The sequence below is a fragment of the Truncatella angustata genome (genome assembly GCF_020726525.1).
Source record: "Truncatella angustata strain MPI-SDFR-AT-0073 chromosome Unknown BKA67scaffold_2, whole genome shotgun sequence".
Taxonomy (NCBI): domain Eukaryota; kingdom Fungi; phylum Ascomycota; class Sordariomycetes; order Amphisphaeriales; family Sporocadaceae; genus Truncatella; species Truncatella angustata.
In genome coordinates this window covers 4,184,659-4,199,200 of record NW_025763382.1, presented here as the reverse complement: position 1 = coordinate 4,199,200, position 14,542 = coordinate 4,184,659, and the positions used below count along the sequence as shown (strand labels likewise).

At 51.0% G+C, this 14,542-nt stretch overlaps 7 protein-coding genes across 7 annotated transcripts; 2 read left to right on the top strand and 5 right to left on the bottom strand.

The window, feature by feature from the left end:
- Nucleotides 1-502: 502 nt before the first annotated feature.
- Nucleotides 503-1,545, top strand: BKA67DRAFT_655747 (uncharacterized protein; the record flags this gene model as incomplete). The annotated part of the gene is made up of 2 exons (XM_046106816.1): nt 503-555; nt 624-1,545. The coding sequence occupies 2 exons, from the start codon at nt 503-505 to the stop codon at nt 1,543-1,545; spliced, it is 975 nt and encodes a 324-aa protein (XP_045961712.1).
- Nucleotides 1,546-2,675: 1,130 nt separating this feature from the next.
- BKA67DRAFT_189597 (DNA glycosylase) lies at nt 2,676-4,136 on the bottom strand. Its single transcript, XM_046095343.1, has one exon. It carries the CDS (start codon nt 3,921-3,923, stop codon nt 2,898-2,900), a length of 1,026 nt encoding a protein of 341 aa, XP_045961711.1. The 5' UTR covers nt 3,924-4,136; the 3' UTR covers nt 2,676-2,897.
- Nucleotides 4,137-5,535: 1,399 nt separating this feature from the next.
- Nucleotides 5,536-7,327, bottom strand: BKA67DRAFT_555380 (putative cytochrome c protein). The gene is made up of 3 exons (XM_046102077.1): nt 6,986-7,327; nt 6,604-6,824; nt 5,536-6,545 (listed from the first exon to the last, which is right to left on the bottom strand). The coding sequence occupies exons 1-3, from the start codon at nt 7,058-7,060 to the stop codon at nt 5,870-5,872; spliced, it is 972 nt and encodes a 323-aa protein (XP_045961710.1). The 5' UTR covers nt 7,061-7,327; the 3' UTR covers nt 5,536-5,869.
- A 733-nt stretch (nt 7,328-8,060) lies between these two features.
- BKA67DRAFT_655744 (uncharacterized protein) lies at nt 8,061-8,888 on the top strand (the record flags this gene model as incomplete). Its single annotated transcript, XM_046106815.1, has 1 exon — nt 8,061-8,888. The coding sequence occupies one exon, from the start codon at nt 8,061-8,063 to the stop codon at nt 8,886-8,888; it is 828 nt and encodes a 275-aa protein (XP_045961709.1).
- Nucleotides 8,889-8,954: 66 nt separating this feature from the next.
- BKA67DRAFT_555373 (phospho-2-dehydro-3-deoxyheptonate aldolase) lies at nt 8,955-10,674 on the bottom strand. The gene is made up of 4 exons (XM_046102076.1): nt 10,465-10,674; nt 10,328-10,385; nt 9,352-10,254; nt 8,955-9,290 (listed from the first exon to the last, which is right to left on the bottom strand). The coding sequence occupies exons 1-4, from the start codon at nt 10,465-10,467 to the stop codon at nt 9,136-9,138; spliced, it is 1,119 nt and encodes a 372-aa protein (XP_045961708.1). The 5' UTR covers nt 10,468-10,674; the 3' UTR covers nt 8,955-9,135.
- A 223-nt stretch (nt 10,675-10,897) lies between these two features.
- Nucleotides 10,898-12,163, bottom strand: BKA67DRAFT_555371 (FAR-17a/AIG1-like protein). The gene has a single exon (XM_046102075.1). The coding sequence runs from the start codon at nt 11,990-11,992 to the stop codon at nt 11,273-11,275; it is 720 nt and encodes a 239-aa protein (XP_045961707.1). The 5' UTR covers nt 11,993-12,163; the 3' UTR covers nt 10,898-11,272.
- Nucleotides 12,164-13,011: 848 nt separating this feature from the next.
- Nucleotides 13,012-14,278, bottom strand: BKA67DRAFT_655742 (WD domain-containing protein; the record flags this gene model as incomplete). The annotated part of the gene is made up of 6 exons (XM_046106814.1): nt 13,012-13,169; nt 13,219-13,263; nt 13,312-13,681; nt 13,730-13,968; nt 14,030-14,103; nt 14,166-14,278. 6 exons carry the CDS (start codon nt 14,276-14,278, stop codon nt 13,012-13,014), a joined length of 999 nt encoding a protein of 332 aa, XP_045961706.1.
- Between the last annotated feature and the right edge of the window lie 264 nt (nt 14,279-14,542).

Genomic DNA, 14,542 nt, shown 5'->3' with positions numbered 1-14,542 from the left:
ATTGTGGTATTGAACTCAGCCTCGAAACGTCTGGGCCCGTGCTGTTTTCCCCAGTAAGCTTGTCGGCTGTCGGCTTCTTCCACACGATGCTTTTAGTTCACGGGTCCCCTGTCAATTAGTGTTTCGATGCCCCGACTGCGACAAGCTTTCTGACGGGTCGTCTCCACCTCCGATGGCTAGCCATGTGCGTAGAAACGGGCTCGATGCTGCGAACTCCTGCCAAGACAACAGCGACGGTGCAATGCCCGGAGGTTCCACTATAGTTGACACGCCAGCAGGGTAGCTGAAGCAGTGGTGCTGGACGAGAGCTTGTGTCTGTTAAGGTTATTGCTGTAATATCGGTACCTATGTCCATCATCCCGGTTCGGGCATTTTCCCTACAAGACCAGCCCATCGCTGTCATATAATCGTTTGAGCATCGTTCGTGGTTCGCCTCATGTCGTGTGCTTTTCGAACCATTCTATACTTCGTACAATAGTCACCCGTTAGATCAGTCCTTACAATGTTGAAAGCAAAGTTCACCTGCAAGAGATCCTCCTCTCTGGCTCTGAAGCCGTAAGTCCATAGCTATCTAGGAGGCAAACTCGACCAGAGGATCATGCTAACACAAGCTCTCATGATAGCATCCCCAAGTCGGACACAGTCAGTGTATTCGTCGGGCCGGAAAGCCGCGAGTTCACCTTCTCTAAGGAAACCCTATCCTCAACTGCGCCATATTTTGCGACTCGCCTCGATGCTTCTGGGCTTACATATCTGAAGCCCGATGCGCAGCTCAATACGTTATGGCTCGAAGACTTGTGCCCTGACATGTTTGAGCTATTCGCTTATTGGGTCGACCTACACTACAGCACTAGAAGTCATAACAGTGGAGACAATATCAGCTTCAAGCCCTTCATCGATGAAGCGTGTGCCCTAGACTGTCGCGAGGAACTGCATTGGGACCTGGTCCACGTGCACCTCTTCGCAGCAAGGATCGGTCTCGACACCCTACAGGATGCTGCCATGGATGGTATACAAGACTTATATCTCCGCTGCGACTGGGACATCACGCCTGGCGTTGTGAAAGAAGTATATACCGAGTGCGATGCAGAAGACAGCTACCGCCTACGAAAATGGATCGTGGCCATGACGGCGTGGTCCCAGGGCAGCTCGCTCGACGGGACCATGGATCCCAAGATGGAGATGCTGTTTGGGCTGGTCCCGGATTTCTGGGACGACTACGTCGCGCACCTGGACAAATCTTCCATAAGCCGGACGAAGCTTCAATTCAAGAACCCGCAGTTGCGCCTGCCTAGTAATAATTTGCGGAATGAGGAGCGGCAATTCGGATACCGACAGTGCTCGTTTCATACACACCGCGCGTCCGCAGGACAGGGCCGCTGCCCGCATACGCTACCGTCTCTTGTGGGCATGTCGTTTCTGCATGACGCGGAGGATGTCGAATCGGATGATTCTGGTTCGGAATTTCTTGGCGGTCTTGTGAGCAAAGCCCTGGTGGCATCACCAAGGACAGCCATATTTGAGCTTTACTTGGACATAAACTGAGTTGCTGGGCAATTCTTCATTACCATGACAACACAGTCACCCAACATACACTTTTCCTTATATACCCAATATTCTTTTTCTTCATCTATAGGGTTTGGACTTGGCGATGGCGCTATATATATCAGCTACTCTGTTGTTTTAGATATTAGAGATATCAGAGACATTGCTGTCTGACCAATACATTTACTTCCATCCTTCCAAGTAACATATTTCTGTGAAGAAGCTTTGAGTATCATTGAACGGTGCATCAGGTGTTCTCGTTGCGGCTTGGACTAGCAGATGATTAGGTAGAGAAAATTCCGATGACAAACACAAATGCGGCCGTCATGAAGAGAGTTGAAGTTTCGAGCTTAGCACATACATATTGAGACTTGTTCTGGATGTGACACTGCTCATCAGCTCTTTCAAGTCGGATGCTGCCATTCAAGTTCATATATAAGGAGATATTGAACAAATATCGCAGTACAAAGGTTAGTATTCATGTGGGCGGATCCCCCCCCCCCCCCCCCCCCCCCCCGGGGGGCCGGGGGTTACAACAAGGCAGTTCATCTACTTAGCCTCGATTACGACAAACTCTCCATATCATTGCACATACCGTAGCACGACCGCGCTGTTTTGCCGCTGTATCCAAGTAGACGTATCATGATTTACTCTTCTTTTTTCTGATGTATTAGAAATATGTACACGTACTGCCAGCCGCGCCTGTCTGCCCGCTTCAGCTTTTACAGGAATAGCTCTCCATGATCACGACGCCAGATCAACGCAGCTCCTGTGATGTATGGAAATCGTTCCTCTTGAGCCTAGAATCCACCTACAACCCACGATGCTCTTCCCAAGCTATCTCGGTATACTTCCACGTAAATAGACAAGCCCCTCGACCTGAAACATGTATACACATTAAGCACCCCAGGCCATGTCCCTCGCTGTGATGATAGCACCCTGTGCTGGGAGTGATGTTACACTACAAACGCGAAAGTCCTATAGTGAAAGGGAGAACGTTCCACTTGATGAGAAACTCTCAAGACGCGAACGGCATGTGACCCCCGGTCTCATGATATACTGTACCACCGTTACAGTACTACTCTACTACGAAACATCGAAGTCGCTCCCGAGGTGTTTTTGCAAATTTATGTAATTCTATGAATTGATCTACTCAGGCTATATCATATTAACACATCGTGCTAATATTATCCTTCTAGGTGTATAACGATAATCAAGTCACTACGGCCGGATGCCGCTCTTCCAAGGGCTATAAGCGATAGGCAACATCAAGGCTGATTACCACGCGAGCAAATGGCCCAGAATGCGTCCCGACTCCAAGGCCATGCTCCATACGGCATATCTGGAGGCTCTCAACTAGCATGAGCGCCCTCGAACTGGGCATGCGCAACTGCGGTAGCCCCAACGATTTGCAGCGCACCTGTGTTATCCCACTGCACACGGCCCTCGTTGACCGCCGTGCGCAGTTCGTCGCTCAAAGGCTCGCGCTCTCCGGTCTTCGGATCCCAGTCCCAGCCCTCTCCCATCCACATCCAACGCAGATAGGCCCTCAGTTCCTTATCCAAGGGCAGAACTCTCATCCACTCTGGTTGGAAACCTGCCTCTCTCCCTTTCCCCCTCCAGTCTTGTGCCCGGCCGAGCAAGACGTCGCGACAGAAAATGCGCCAGCTGTCTATCGCGTATGGCCCTTGTGTCATGTGACCTATTTCCCACGCCGACGCTCTCGGATCTTCCTCTTCTGGTGGAAGCCTCTCGCCAGCCCGAACGTCGGACCCGTCGCCTCGATTGGGATAGTTCTTGACCCCATACCGTATGTCCTTGCTCGGCGGGCTCTCGATCCAGATACGGGCGTACTTTTGTATCTGTGCAGTCCGGACAATTGACAGGCCAAGGTGCTTGATCATTGCGATGATGTTCTCGGGATCAGCCTCGGCGAGTGCTTGAGGGGTTGGATATTTATCTACTAAGCCCTGGAATACCGGGACGGATATCCTTCCGGGAGTGCGTACAAGAAAGCTTATGGCTATCATAAGCCTCAAAGGGTCATCGGCCAACTTCTCTTGCGTAAGTCCAAACCGCGTTGCCGTAAGGGTTGGAAACTGCAGGGCGGATACCGTGTTACGAGGTGGCCGCGGACTTTTCGGCTTCAGGGGGCTGGGTTTCGGGGCGGTAAAGTAGTTGGATGTAGTCACGCGAGTGCCCTTGGACGTTTGCAAGGCTGGGGTACTCTCGTCCAAACTACGGCTTGGAGGTGCCGATACTTTGACTGGCGTTCGTGATGCAGATCGCAGCCCGTACCTCATGCCCTGAGGAGGTTTGATAAGTGGAATGCCGGCCTCAAACGTCGTACCCTGAGCGGTGGGGGCTTTATCCAGCATTTCAGCACCGAGTGAATTGATGATCGAAGGCACTTCTGGCACAATCTTTTCCACGCATAGGTCGCGTGATTGTGTGCTCAGGTTGTTCTCAGCACTCGTAGACCCCTGACCATCTACGAGTGGCCGACTTTTAAACCCTCGCTATTAGCTGTGTCATTTTCCAAGTGCGAAGTTTCGATAGGCTGCTCTTTGTCTGCATGGAGAGTCGCGACTTTATCATTACTTTGATACCACATCGCTGCTTCTTGGAGAACAGGAATAGCTGGAGTGGGCTCTACTGGTAGGGGCTCTCCCTCCAGCCGTTCCAACGTCCTCCTTGAGCGCCGATTCTTCTTCTTCTCTGCTCGCTTGGCCGCTTTCTTCGCCTTTTTGTGAGGAGTCACTTTCTGATTTATAGGCGATCCAGTCGCTCCAGGAACATCACTCTCAAAGAAGTGAGACTCGTTCTGTCTCTTTCGCTTTCTCTTGCCTTCCTTTGGGTTGTTTGATATCTGTAGTTGCTTTACACGTGATTGTATGCGTACTTGCGAACTGGTTGCACAAGGCTCGACCTCTTCGGGGAGGGGTGCCATCAACCTCGCAAGATATGTGAGAATATCCTGACCGTCCAAGGAGCCCGGGTCGACTTGCTGGGCTCTTAGCGATCTCGCACACGAGATCATCATATCCCATAGCTCGACGCCCCGCATCAGACTCAGTTGCCTGACCTCTCCGAGGTGCGCAGGATCGCACTGCCCGTTGGCGGCCATGAGACCCAGATGCTCACGCTCGCTCTCATCGCTCATCTCCCAGCCGAACATGTAGTCGTCTGCCAGCTGCAACTCGGTAGCGTCCTCCATGGCTGATGACTGGATGGCCTCAAGCCAATTGCTAATTTTCCGGAAGTTTTTGCCAGGGTCCGGAGGAGGGTATGCGACTCTTCGCAGATCAATGAGACCCATCTAGTGCCACTGAGTTAATGGACGACTTTTTCCAGAGTTGCCGTTCTGTTCGTAAGAAACAATCGTGAGGAGTGCAGCAAAAGGCATGCTACACAATAAAGTGGTTCAAGGCGACATGACGAAATGGTACCTTGATACACTCAATTGCGCCCTTCCAGAAAACAAGAGCAATGCAAGCTAAAAATAAAAAGAAGGGCTGATAATTGTGTTGCACTGCTAACAATGGATATATGCTGCCTGAAAGAACAATCGGGGGCAAGAAGATGCAGGGTAGCTCGGCCGGCTAAAAAATTTCGGGTAGTAGTGAGATGGGTGTAAGTGGATGGATGATCTCACTAAAGTTGACTTACCGCCGAGGCTTGCACTGACTGACCTTGGGAGACATGGAACACTACAATTTTGAACAGCCCGTGTGGCTGAAAATTACCTTCGAAAATTGCAGACTCTCTTGGATATTTTCTTTTCAGAGCATGCAGAATGTTTTGTTTGTGAAAAATATAGAAAAGACCTAAAGAGCGTAGAATCAAGACAAACATGGACGGTCACTCTCGTACAACTGCCAACTAGAGGACTCGTCCACCTCTCGATGAGCGATGATGTTTTGTGACATTATCACCAACGAGGCCGTTGGGCTGCTAAAGTGATACAAGATCCTTTGAGAGTCCCTGACCGTAAGCGGAGAGCTGAGAGCTGAGAGCGTTCAATCAGCATGCATGAATCACAAGTCAAAAATCATGGTTCGGCGTACACCAAGCATCTAAATATCTGTGGCTACCATCAAACCTGGTTGCAGCAAAGAACTGCGAGGTAATCTAATTGCGCCCCTCTTCTGTAGTATAAATTCTTCATTCCGATGGAGACCGTAATTCAGTGGTAATGGGTAACAAATGAAGAACTTGATTTACACTCTAAAGTCACTATCCCCGGTTGCCCCCGCGCTTGTCTTTTGCTACAAAACAAAGGAACCTCTGGGAGCCTAGTATTACATACAGGAGTTTGTTTCGTCTAGAGGCGCACGTCTCGTTGAGCCTTGGGAGGGTCATAAACGGTCTTTCTCGTCTTCAACGGGGCCCACTTGTATCTCTTGACCCAGATGCTGAGAGCGGTAAGGACGGCAGAGACGGTCAAAACCTTCAAACCCATCTTCTTGCGGTCATCCATCTCGGGTTCGGCAGCCCAGTTGAGGAACTCGGTGACGTCCTTGGCCATTTGGGAGGTGGAGGCAGGAGTCTCGTCCTCGTACTCAACGAGATCATCGTACAGAACGCGAGCCATGGCAATTCCAGTGCCGGGGAAGTAAGGGTTGAAGTTGAGGCCAGACTGGACCTGAGCGCCAGCGGGGGGCTCATCGGGGTAGCCGGTCAACAAGGAGAAGATGTAGTTGCAGCCACCGTGGCGGCCCTTGACGATCAAGCTCAAATCCGGGGGCAGAGCACCGTTGTTGGCAGACCGGGCAGCCTCGTCGTTCTTGTAGGGAGAGGGCAGGTAGTCGGAGAGCTTTCCGGGTCGCTTCTCGATCTCACCCTCATCGTTGGGCTCGGTGTCGTACTCGTTCTCCTCGGCCAGAGCCTTGGCCTCATCGACGGTCAAGATGGTGCCAACCAGAGTTCGGTAGGGGACACGGGCGAGAGAGTGGCAAGCAGCGCAGACCTCGCGGTAGACCTGGAAACCACGGCGGAGGCTGGTGGGGAGGAAGTGGTTAGCCACAGGTGGCGAGGGGATTTTGCGGTCTGACTTACGCTTGGTGGTCAAAGGTCTTGGTCCATTGCTCGTGAACCCAAGGGTACTGTGTGGGGTGCAGACCTTCCTCGGCAGGTGTCATGGCATGCGCCTCAGGTCCGTAGAGGTGGTAGTACCAAGCGACGGAGCCGATGGCGACGGCTGTCGAGGCGGCGGCGGCCAAGTTCAAACGTGTCGGGGTCTCGGCGGAGGCGCTGGAGCTCGATGTGGAAGCGGAACGCTAGAAAGGGGCTCGGGTTAGCTTCAACTGTGGTTTTGAGTGGTGATGATGGCATTGAGAAGTCTGGCGGTGACCCTGATGTCCCGATGGATTCTCATGGAGGAGGGACAGGGCAGCCGAACTCAAAGACCAGAGGGCGATCGAATGATGCGTCGTCGTACCTTGGCGAAGCTGGAGGCGCCATTTCGGGCTCCGTTGAGGATGCGCGTCGAGCGCATGCAGGATCTAGCCAACATGATGGGCAAGCAGCTCTCCAATGTGACGAAGGGCGGCGAGCTGTGTTGACGGGTCAATGGGTCGGCAGACTCGTAGTCTTGATGTCGGGAATCGTAGGCTTGAAGATGAGCGAAAAAGCTCAAATGGAATGGCCCGGCTGGGGATAATCGAGTTAGCCTGGCCTTGATTGGCCACCTCCCAAGCTGGAAATATGGAGCTTTTTTCTCGTCGGGGCACGTGATTTCTTTTCCACGTAGACGCTCAGCTCGGCTTCCAAAACAGCTGACACTACTAAAGCAGGTTAGAATGGACGGCACCTCCCATGGTTCAAGAGACCAAGTTGAGGAGAGGCGTTCATCTGACAAACATCTAGTCCACTTCAGTTCGAATGTCTTCCTTTGTTTCTTCACATGTAGTCCGTACATATCAACCAGAAGTCAGGTGCTGCCACTTTGGCCTCTCAATGGCCTGAACGCAGGCTGCGATATCGCTGGTCTTGTATATACGCGTTGCCAAGTCCAATTAACCCAATGCCTACTTCGGATCGTTGTCACAGGCAGTATGTATGAAGAGGCGTCTCGGAAAGTAAGAAGAAAACCTATCCGTCATCATTAAAGCGTACTTTTGGTCGTGTTGCTTCCTTGTTTTATTCTCCCTCGCGTCAACGTAGTGCTGCTTCTGTACCATCACAACAATCCGGAGCTCCCCGTCTTCCCTCCCTTCCCTCCCTTGTGCGGCGTAGAACCCGTGGCACCAAGGCATGATATGAGAACAAGTTACTTCGACACATGTTTGCTACCCGTGGGCCCAGCCCCCTTCGACGGTCCAATTCTTTGACAGTTGGTTCCTTGCGTCCCCGCTACCGCAAGTAACCCCCAAGATGGCTTTTTGTATGATTTCAGCTTGACGAAAACCACAGTATACCCCGAGCTCTAAGTATAGCCTCCGTCCTTTTGTATTTCGATGGTGAGGAGGGGGACAGTCGAGACACCACGTCAACATACTGGCAATACCACATATATGGCTGCAACAGTCGACTCAACGCGGCCCGCCTCGCAGGTTGACAGCTTGGCTTCCGCATCTCTGCCGGTCCGGGCAGTCCTCCGCACGCCGGAGCTGTTAGAGCTCGTTCTTCTGCCCATAAGCCAACGCGCCCTCCTGACTTCGGTCCAACGAGTCAACCATTGGTTCCACGATGTTATATCCGCATCTCCACGCCTACAGACATATCTCTTCTTTCGTCCGCGTCAACCCATTCATTGGGACACTGTTGAGATCAACCATTTGGTCGCCGACCTCCTGCCCGAGAGCTTCAACCCTAGCGCCTTGCTCATGAGGAGCCGTCGCTTTTGTTGGGTTCCCAATGCTCCCAGGGAGCTCCATATTTTGCAGTGCCAGTGCGTGACACACCTCGAAACAAATAGCTGTCCTTCCGGGGAGGAGACCGAGGAAGAGGCTGGCCAGTGTGACCCAGACAGTTCCTGGTGTCGGCCAGAAGCGAGCTGGCGGAAAATGCTTGTCCTCCAGCCCACCAAGAGCGCGAAAGGAGAGTTGCCTCCCCGTCGTTATCGCATCAGCGTTGAACCCCTGCCCCCGAACGCCTTTCTATTTGGGCATCAGAGTCTCGTGATGGGCCAGCTTCTGTCGCAGGCTCGACAGAAGAGTAACGAGGATATCTATGTCGTCTTGGTCCTATTATGTAATGGAGCTGGAAAAACAACACCGCTCCACATCTTTTTGACGAAGCGCACGATTCGAGGGGGCAGTGATGTGATATACCTCGTGGCAAATTTCCCACGCGCCAAATCGCATGAAATTGGTACTGAAACAACAAGCATCGAGATTTGATTACTTTATGTCTTCAGCACATTTTGAGCCTGTATAGACATATGAATTTAGTAACGGCACGGAGCAAAGCGAGAGGATTGTATTCATTAATTGCTGCCAGGCTCTACCTGTAACTTTTCTTTACCATTTTCACATACTCCATCTTGCTATCCGAACTTCGTAAAGAGACTATGCCGTATCGAGAACCACGCAACTTTTGCTAAATAGAACAAAACATAACGATAAATTCGGATCAACCGAGAGATGTCTACTGTTGGCCATTGGCAAGCTGTTTTCTCTGCTTCACAGCATCTGCCAGGGTCTTCAGCACGGACTCGGTATCTTCCCACGAGATGCAGGCATCTGTGATACTGACACCATGCTTGAGACCAGACTTTCCCTCTAGGGGTACCTTCTGATTGCCTGTGATTTGTGTCAGCTTTCTCCCCATCGATACGAGAATTGCGGCTATTCATGCACTTACCCTCGTTGATATTGCTCTCGATCATCACACCCATGATGGCCTGCTCGCCCTTGCTAATCTGGTCTGCCAACTCAGCAGCTACCTTGGGCTGGTTCTTGTGGTTCTTGCTGGAGTTGCCGTGCGAGCAGTCCACCATGAGCCTCTCCCGCGTGCCAGACTTTGCCAAAGCTGCCTTGGCCTCACCAATGGACGTCGCGTCGTAGTTGGTTCCCTTTGTACCACCACGCAGAATCACAAAGCAGTCCTCGTTGCCCAGAGTGCCGACAACGGCGACCACACCAGGCTTGGTCACGGACAAAAAGTGATGCGGGTGTCGCACGGCACCGATGGCGTCGATTGCAACCCCCAGCGTGCCGTCTGTGCCGTTCTTGAAGCCCACCGGGAAAGACAGGCCACTGGCAAGCTCTCTGTGCAGCTGACTCTCCGTTGTTCTTGCTCCAACAGCACCAGCCGACAACAAGTCGGCCAAGTACTGGGGAGAAATGGTATCGAGCATCTCGGAGGCGATCGGCATGCCCTTGTCGGTCAAGTCGACAAAGAGTTGCCTGGACAGCCGCAATCCCTTGTTGATCTTGAAGGTGTTGTCGATATCCGGGTCGTTGATGAGACCCTTCCAACCGACAGTCGTCCGGGGCTTCTCGAGGTAGGAGCGCATCACAATGAGCAGCTCATCCTTGTACTTCTCCTTCTCCTTGAGCAGGAGATCGCAGTACTCGAGGGCGGCGGCGGGGTCGTGGATGGAGCAGGGCCCGATGATGACAAGGAGTCGGTTGTTGGGGTCCTTGCCTTGCACGACGGCAGCTACCTCCTCGCGGGACTCGATGACGGTCCTCTTGCTGTTGGCGGTCTGGGGGACTTCATGTTGGAGCAGATCGGGTGCGGTAAGAGGGTTGTAGCCGCGAACTGGAGGGAAGAATGGTGAGCGGTCGTCGCAGGACGTAATTTCTTAGAATGACAGGTACATGAGATTACATACTTCTCCAGTCCTCACTGTCGGCCTTGTTGCCCACGTTCTTGTTTTGAATGAAGAAGCTCTATAATCACATGTGAGTCAGAGTGGGAAAGTCCCCCAGGTCAATTCAGTGTGGGAGGGTGTAAGTGGGTGGTACTCACCATGACGGGCGATTGAGTATGCTCGCTGGAAATCTCAACAGGGGAAGATGATTGCTTGAGCAGAGCACGAGACCTTTGTATACCGATTGACAGTTTCCTAAGTGAATCTTAAAAATAGTGTTTGCAGCAATGCTTGCTACAGAATAAGCACCTGAAATTTTCTGGTCCTAAAAGTACGTTTACTTAATTCCTTGCGTCACACATAGAGACACACACACACACACACACACACACACATAGGTCAAGTTAGCTCTTGGTGGGGGGAGTCACTTGTGCTTATGATTTGCTCTGGCGGGGTTCGCCGCCACTAACTTGTTAATGTATCGATTGTTAGTGGGCAGAAGTGCCAGGAAACTGTACTGTGTACAGCAGACCTTCTTGTTGCATGCGGAAACGCATCCGTTACCGGCATTCAAAGGGTTAAAACGGTGACTCCGATTCCAAGTTGCATCGGTTGTATATTCTGTTGCCCAGTGCTCCCGCCACCAAGCAAGTTTATCGATTCTGAGCCTCTACTGTATTTGCATATACGACATTGATTTCCCCATGTTTTCCCAGCTTTCTGAGTGCTAGCATCTTCCCCTCGATAGATGGGACTGGCCTATCCATCTCACTCCTTGCAACAGTACTCGTTGACCCTGGGCTGCCATGTTAAGCATTGCCTATTAGTAAAAGAAAGAAAAAATACAAGTAAAAAAAATACAGTTAAAAATACATGATATCTATCTATGCACACTCTCCCTTCTTCCAATACTCTCACACTCATGCCCAGCAACGCTATGCTGTACTCTTTGACGCTGCGCATTACTTACGCAGACTTGATCCTCCCGCCAGCAGGCTTCGAAACAGCCTCCTTCTTGAAACTCTCGATACCATTTACCTTGCCATAGCCCCACTTCAGGACCATGGTGCTCCCGGTCATCAACAGCGCCGAGAATGAGAACAACGCCGCCCTCTGCCAGACGCTGAGGATATCGAAGATCGGATAGGGGTACCAGCCGTTCCTGCCGAAACAGTATTCGACCCAGAACCAATACGCAAATGCGACGCCCAGGCTCAAAACCAAAGCGTTGTTTCGCTGGATCGTCCACGGCGGACTGAAGAGTAGCAGGTCCAGCGCCAACAGCACTCCAGGCGCCGCGTGGAACCCGACGTCCGGCAGGACATCCAGCTGGAATTCTGGTGGGAAGACAAGCGACTTGTCGATTGCGCATAGACCCCAATACAGGGCGGTGATCAGAACCTCCAGCGGTGCCGCAATGACAGCTAGATAGTTCTTGAGCCGGAAGAGCCGAGGAGACAAAGTCAGGTCTGAGAGCAGGGCCACCACGAAAGTGAGAAGAGAGGCAGCCAGGCCAATGATCGTGAGAAATTGGTAGTTGCCTCCATACGAGTTGGAAAGTGGCGTCTCCCATGTATAGAGAAAGCGGAAGGAGAGCAGAAAGGAGGTAATGCCTGCCGCGTGAAGAATGAGCGATACAGAACGAGACGGTGCCCGCAAGCGTTGCAGGGGATGAGGAACCGCCATATTGACGGATGACGATGTTCTGGTCTAATCTATACGCGTGTACAAAGAAACAATAAAGCAAAGACTATAGATTGATTGTGAATAGCATATATCAAATTAAGGAAGCGAGTTTTCCGTTTATTTATTTCGCAATGGAAGGCTCACTTACAGCTGCCATGACGTAAAATCCGGCTCAATTCCCACTGTAGGCAGGGTCCGTAGTTTCTGCTTAGTGGGCCAATTCTCTGAGAAAACCCACGTGGGTGCGGCCCGGCCTCGACGCCCGCAATTCGTTCGCATTTCGGGGTGCCGGGTACTAAACGTGTCCGATTTACATAGTTACAACAGTTGAATCGACTACTTCAACATTCCATTCACATAGTTCTTTTTAGAAAGGTCACAGAGAAGTTTCTATACAACTCTAGAATAAAGAGCAAAAGTAGGACACTTCCTATTTTTCTATTCCATCAATTTCGTTCTTCTATTGTAATATAATGGTCATTACTTCAGCGAACTCAAACTTACATATTTTCCACGGACGCCTCTCGTAGTGGTTCCGAGTCCCGGTAATAAACAGCCGGTTGGATGATGGGCATGGCCGTTAAGATGATAGTACACAAAGATAGGCGTAGTGAGAAGCGCACGATCAAGCCAACGTTCATGTACATGTCCTTGGAAAGCATTCACCTGATATGGGTATTATGGAAAATTTAGGAAAATTTAGGAAAATTTAGAGAGAAAAATTTCGAGGCAAGTTCGTCAGCCCTTTAATTGAATGTGGTTAAAGCTGCTGAGCCTTGCAACATCCGCGACGTCTGTAATGCTACGCACACTTGCTAAATGCCCTCGACGAAGTAAAATTATTGGAGCTGGGGCTCATCGCTCTGAACATCCTACTCGATGACTGACGATGACTGAGACTTCAATTAGGCATCGTGGTATGGCATATTGGATAGGTGAGCTCACCGTCATCAAAAAGCCTGTCTTTTCTTGAAGAACCTTACACCATTTTCGAACTCAAACAACTGCAGTCAAGAGCCCTACTTTGCTCCAGCGCTGATAATTCGAAGTGTGCCAAGCTCACAGTATGCAAGTGCATACCTATTCGGTGCCCACGCCACCAACGGACAGGGCGAGGCAGTCTTGTATGTGAACAAATGCTCTCCGGTCTCGCAACTGTGGAACTCCATTGCATTGCCTGATGAAAATTAGTACCGATGACACGGAAGACAAGAGGAGATACTGACCTTCGTCGCTACCACCCACGATGCAATGACCATCGAAAGAGAAACCTGCGCCAGAGATTAGTCATGAAGGTGCCGCGTATAGATGGGACTCACTGATGCTTTTAATGGGTCCCACCATTTTTGTGATGGTTCGCTGGCAGTTCCATTCCTCGGTGTCCCAAAGGGATATCAGTGAATCCGTTCCACCCGTTGCAAGAAACCTACTCATTGGGTGCAATTCAACAGTGGTGCAAGCTGACGTGTGACCATGCAGCTTCATCTCCGCATCCTTGGGGTCCTTGTAGCTGTAGAGGAAGGCAGGCTCTAGGCTTGGATATGTGAGGATTCTCGTGTAGCCTTCCGAGGTGGTGGCATATATTCTTTTACCGCTCCAACAAAATGTAAGATTGTTGGTCTGTACGCTTTGCTGATGTGTTGACAAGGGGGTACTCTGGGTTGGTGATAACACGAAGAGCGTATCTGCCTTCAAATCTCGTCAATACCGGCACAGCTAGATATGATGTTTTCATACCTTATTGCCAACTACCAAACTCTCTCCGTCTGGGGCCCAAGCAAGGGTAAACGCCTCGCCTAGGCCTTTGACTTCATTGATGATGTTTCTTGTTCGGACATCCCAGAACTTGACAGTGCCGTCACTGCTAACGGAGCAGAGTTCCAGCTCCTTGACAGGATTGAAAGCTACTTTCTCTATGGAAGCCGTATGGCCTTTCAACTCGGTAGACTGACGGACATTAGGCTTGTCCACATTCCCTGTATCTCCCATTAGAACTAGCAATCTAACCCATTCTTAGGTGTGACACAATAAACTTACAGACACGTAGGGTCTTGTCTGTACATCCTGTCGCAACCCATGTACCTACAGGGTTCCAAGCAATTGTTCGAAGACTATTGCAGATCAATAAAACCGGACAAGGGGGTGCAGTAGGTGAGCGGTCATGTTGACTCACTTGCCCGGTGTTCTTGCCGTGTTTGGGTCGTTATAAACAGTCGGCTTTAGTGTTGGGAAAACAGCCTTGAACTTGTCTGGATGGACATAGGCCACTCTAGAGGATCGCGACATGGTGATCACGCGGCAATTCGCATGAGTTATTGCGAACGGGTTGCAATCTTGTAGCAGGAGGGTGTTGGGGCAGGCTGCAAGAAGGCAAACAAGTAAATAATAGAAATCAAACCAACATATTATGCTAGATTTGTTGTCGACCCTGCATCAGATCTTGGGAAGAGGTGTTGCAGAGCTCTTTATGCTCGAACAGCTAGCTGGAAACAAGCATGGAGGCCAGTTATTATGCATTCCGTATGCTCCAAATTTATTGTAACTAGAAGG

Bases quoted from the DNA above. Each gene is read 5' to 3' on its own strand.
- BKA67DRAFT_189597 (XM_046095343.1), bottom strand. From the start codon at position 3,923: ATGCTGGATAAAGCCCCCACCGCTCAGGGTACGACGTTTGAGGCCGGC.
- BKA67DRAFT_555380 (XM_046102077.1), bottom strand. From the start codon at position 7,060: ATGTTGGCTAGATCCTGCATGCGCTCGACGCGCATCCTCAACGGAGCC. The intron at 6,825-6,985 runs GTACGACGACGC...GCCCCTTTCTAG, and splicing joins GCGCCTCCAGCTTCGCCAAG to CGTTCCGCTTCCACATCGAG. The intron at 6,546-6,603 runs GTAAGTCAGACC...CCTCCCCACCAG, and splicing joins AAGACCTTTGACCACCAAGC to CCTCCGCCGTGGTTTCCAGG.
- BKA67DRAFT_555373 (XM_046102076.1), bottom strand. The intron at 10,255-10,327 runs GTATGTAATCTC...TCTTCCCTCCAG, and splicing joins CGACAGTGAGGACTGGAGAA to TTCGCGGCTACAACCCTCTT. The intron at 9,291-9,351 runs GTAAGTGCATGA...CACAAATCACAG, and splicing joins CGAGAGCAATATCAACGAGG to GCAATCAGAAGGTACCCCTA.
- BKA67DRAFT_555371 (XM_046102075.1), bottom strand. From the start codon at position 11,992: ATGGCGGTTCCTCATCCCCTGCAACGCTTGCGGGCACCGTCTCGTTCT.